The sequence below is a fragment of the Balaenoptera ricei genome, chromosome 1 (genome assembly GCF_028023285.1).
Source record: "Balaenoptera ricei isolate mBalRic1 chromosome 1, mBalRic1.hap2, whole genome shotgun sequence".
NCBI classification, from domain to species: Eukaryota; Metazoa; Chordata; class Mammalia; order Artiodactyla; family Balaenopteridae; genus Balaenoptera; species Balaenoptera ricei.
This window is the reverse complement of record NC_082639.1, coordinates 43,614,061-43,617,771: the sequence shown is the minus strand read 5'-3', so window position 1 is coordinate 43,617,771 and position 3,711 is coordinate 43,614,061. Positions and strand designations below refer to the sequence as shown.

The following is a 3,711-nucleotide window of genomic DNA, read 5'->3' as shown; positions in this document are numbered from 1 at the left end:
CTGTAAATGTAATTGCAAAGACTTTCACCTATAGCGAATTGGGGTGGAATACAGGCGGAAGGAAGAGGATGCTCAGTCTAACTGGCGCAATGTCTAAGACGTGAAAGATATATGGGAGCCGTCGGGACCCCGGAGACCGGGACGCCCGTCACCGCCCCCTCCCGCCCCCGTCGCCCGTCTGCGCCGCGCGGGGATGCCCCGGGATCCACCCGGCTGGTCGGCGCCCAGCGGCGGCGGGATCCCGGCTCGGCGCCCCACGCGCCCCTCTCTCTTCTGACCCCGGGGGGGCGAGGGAGGTGCAGCCCTAGGGGTGGTGAGGTAAACCCGAGAACTTCCTGGGGAGAGGGTGCACAGGGGACTTCCACAGTCTTCCCCGCGGCCCCCTCAGTGGGGCGGTGTTGGGAGTGCACTGGAGTGTTCCGAGACCGCGGAGGCGGGGGGTGTTAGGGGACTCCTTTTCCTCCACTTCCCACTACCCCCTTGCACGCCCCGAGGCGTCCCAGGTCCCTTGCTGGCCAACCGCCCCCCCCCCCACGCCACGCCGCCTCCTCGGGTTTGAGGTGGGTGGGTGGCTTTGCGAGAGCCGAGGATTTCAGGGTTTGGGGGCTCCCCCATTCTAGGTCTTGCCTCCTGCCCTCTTCCTTGGTCTGCGTTGGCTGAGGTGTTCCCGTAGTGGGCGAAATCGGTACGTTGGCTAGTGGCCTTGGTCCTTAACCCTTTGGGTTTGTTTTAAGATTAATTAAAAGAAGAATGAACAGTAATCCTTGAAGATAACTGGGCAATTTTTCTTTAGGTTTCATTTTTAATTGTACAAGTTCAAGTGGAGTCAGAAGCTCTTCTTACTGGTGTGAGGACTTATACAAGCCTTCATTTTGTCCACGCAGACCAACAGACCATCATTTTCAGAGAAGATACTTTTTTCCCTCCTTTTTTGGTGTCCTTGGTACCAAATACTAAATTCGGGTGCATAATTCTGACACAAGTAATTGCATAAACTTTTCACATGTTGTGCTTAAAACCAAACCAAACTGTTGCGTTGAACTTGGACATGTTGAATTGAGAGAACTGGTAACTTTATTTTAATACATATATATGAAGAATTTAAGAAAATAAAGGCTTCCTCGGAGGTGTGCCTCTTAAAATTATTTTCTTTGTTATTAGACATAAAATAAGAAATTTTATAGCACTTGCAGTGAAATTATACTAGAGTACAAGCAGAACCAAAACAAAGTTGCAAAATCTATTGACTAATTTAGGGAGATGTCTCTTTGGAAATTTAAATTTTCTGTGAGAGTTAAGTTACCATAAGTATTGGTATACATTGCTTCTCTCTCTTCAAATAAGTAACTAAATAACAACGCAAATCTCAGACTTATTTAACACAATAGTTTTTAGCAATGGAAAACCTACAGACAAATTTTTCCTTGGTTCAGGGCTCAAATAAAAAATTGAATGGGATGGGAGATGATGGCAGCCCTCCAGTGAAAAAAATGATGATAGACATTCACGCAAATGGAAAAATGATGATAAACAAGATGCCAACAGTAAAGAAGGAACACTTGGATGACTATGAAGCGCCAATGGAAACTGATGAAGAGCATGTCAAGAGAACCTGTGCCTCTGTGCCTGAACCTTTACATTTAAATCCCAGTTTGAAACACACTTTGGCACAATTCCATTTAAGTAGCCAGAGCTCTCTGGGTGGACCAGCAGCATTTTCCGCTCAGTATTCCCAAGAAAGCATGTCACCTACTGTATTTCTGCCTCTTCCATCTCCTCAGGTTCTTCCTGGTCCACTGCTCATCCCTTCTGATAGCTCCACAGAACTCACCCAGACTGTGTTGGAAGGGGAGTCTATTTCTTGTTTTCAGGTTGGAGAAGAAAAGAGACTGTTTGCCCCAAGTCCTAAATTCTGTTCTCCGAGAATTTTCACTCCAACAAATAAATACAGTATGTGATGAATTGTACATCTATTGTTCAAGGTGTACATCAGACCATCTTCATATCTTAAAGGTCCTGGGAATACTTCCATTCAATGCCCCATCCTGTGGGCTGATCACATTAACTGATGCACAAAGACTGTGTAATGCTTTATTGCGGCCACATACTTTTCCTCAAAATGGTAGTATACTTCCTGCTAAAAACTCATTGGCTCAGTTGAAGGTAACTGGCAGTGCCTTTGAAGTGGAACATGAATGCTTAGGCAAATGTCAGGATTTATTTGCGCCCCAGTTTTATGTTCAGCCAGATGCTCCGTGTATTCAGCGTCTGGAGTGCTGTGGAATGTTTGCGCCCCAGACATTTGTGATGCATTCTCACAGATCACCCGACAAAAGGACTTGCCACTGGGGCTTTGAATCAGCCAAATGGCATTGCTATCTTCACGTGAACCAAAAATACTTAGGGACACCTGAAGAAAAGAAACTGAAGATAATTTTAGAAGAAATGAAGGAGAAATTTAGCATGAGAAATGGGAAGAGGACTCAATCCAAGATAGATACACCACCAGGAGTGGAATTACAGTCACGGTATCCAGTTATAAAGCAAGAAAGTGACCATGTTTCTCAGACACATTCATTTCTACACCCCAGCTACTACTTATACATGTGTGATAAAGTGGTTGCCCCAAATGTGTGGCTTACTTCGGCTGTATCCTAGCCTAAAGAGGTCACAAAGACAGAGGCAAGTAGATCTATACTAAGACATTCGGAGAAGCCTCACAGCAGTGGGAAACATCAAAAAACAGTGTCTTATCCAGATGTCTCGCTAGATGAACAGGAGAAAATGGATCTAAAAACAAGTAGAGAATTATATAGCCACTTAGGTCCATCAGTCTCAAATAATTCTACAAGCAAAAAGAAACCTGAGTCTACCACTTGCAACTTAGCCTGAGACACAAGTAAGGTGGGAATTGACCGTGATGCTGCAGCTTCATCTCCACTTATTGTCAAAGATGTCATTTGTGAGGATGATAATGGAAAAATCATGGAAGAAGTAATGAGAACTTATGTAAAACAACAGGAAAAACTGAACTCAATTTTGCAGAAGAAGCAACAACTTCAGATGGAAGTTGAAATGTTGAGTAGCTCAAAAGCTGTGAAGGAACTCCCTGAAGAATAGCAGAATTTACAGAAAGAGCTTGAATCTTTGCAGAATGAACATGCTCAAAGAGTGGAAGAAGTTTACGTTGAACAGATTTAGACATAAAATTAGAGCAGGCAATGAAACAAAAATGTACCTGTGACTCAAATTTAGAAAAAGATAAAGAAGCTGAATATGCAGCACAGCTGGCAGAACTGAGACAGAGATTGGACTATGCTAAGGCTGACAGGCAAGAACTCCAAGATGAACTCAGACAGGAACGGGAGGCAAGACAGAAGTTAGAGATGATGATAAAAGAGCTAAAGCTGCAAATTTTGAAATCATCAAAAACTGCTAAAGAATAGAAACCTTTAAAGAGATTCATCTGTGTGTTCCCAACAGGGTTTATTTTTGTTTGTTTGCTTTGGTAATTGAATTCTGAACAATTTATCTGCATGAAAATAACTAGGCATTGTATCCATTTGTAGAGCAGAGAAAGTGAAGAGATTATATATTAGTATATAAATTTTTACATTTTCCAAATGAATGAAAATGTGTGGTTCTTTGTACTTTTTTTCCAACCAGCTCAGTAACAGTACTTTATGGTTTCACCTATTAGATAATCTGCCT

The 3,711-nt window shown here is 43.3% G+C and overlaps 1 protein-coding gene across 1 annotated transcript; it reads left to right on the top strand.

Annotated features, from left to right (window-relative positions):
- Window positions 1-1,397: 1,397 nt before the first annotated feature.
- Window positions 1,398-3,446, top strand: LOC132349769 (ski-like protein). The gene is given in 3 exon segments (XM_059898509.1): window positions 1,398-1,888; window positions 1,890-3,190; window positions 3,193-3,446. Coding segments are annotated over 3 exon segments (2,046 nt in total).
- The last annotated feature ends 265 nt before the right edge of the window (window positions 3,447-3,711 follow it).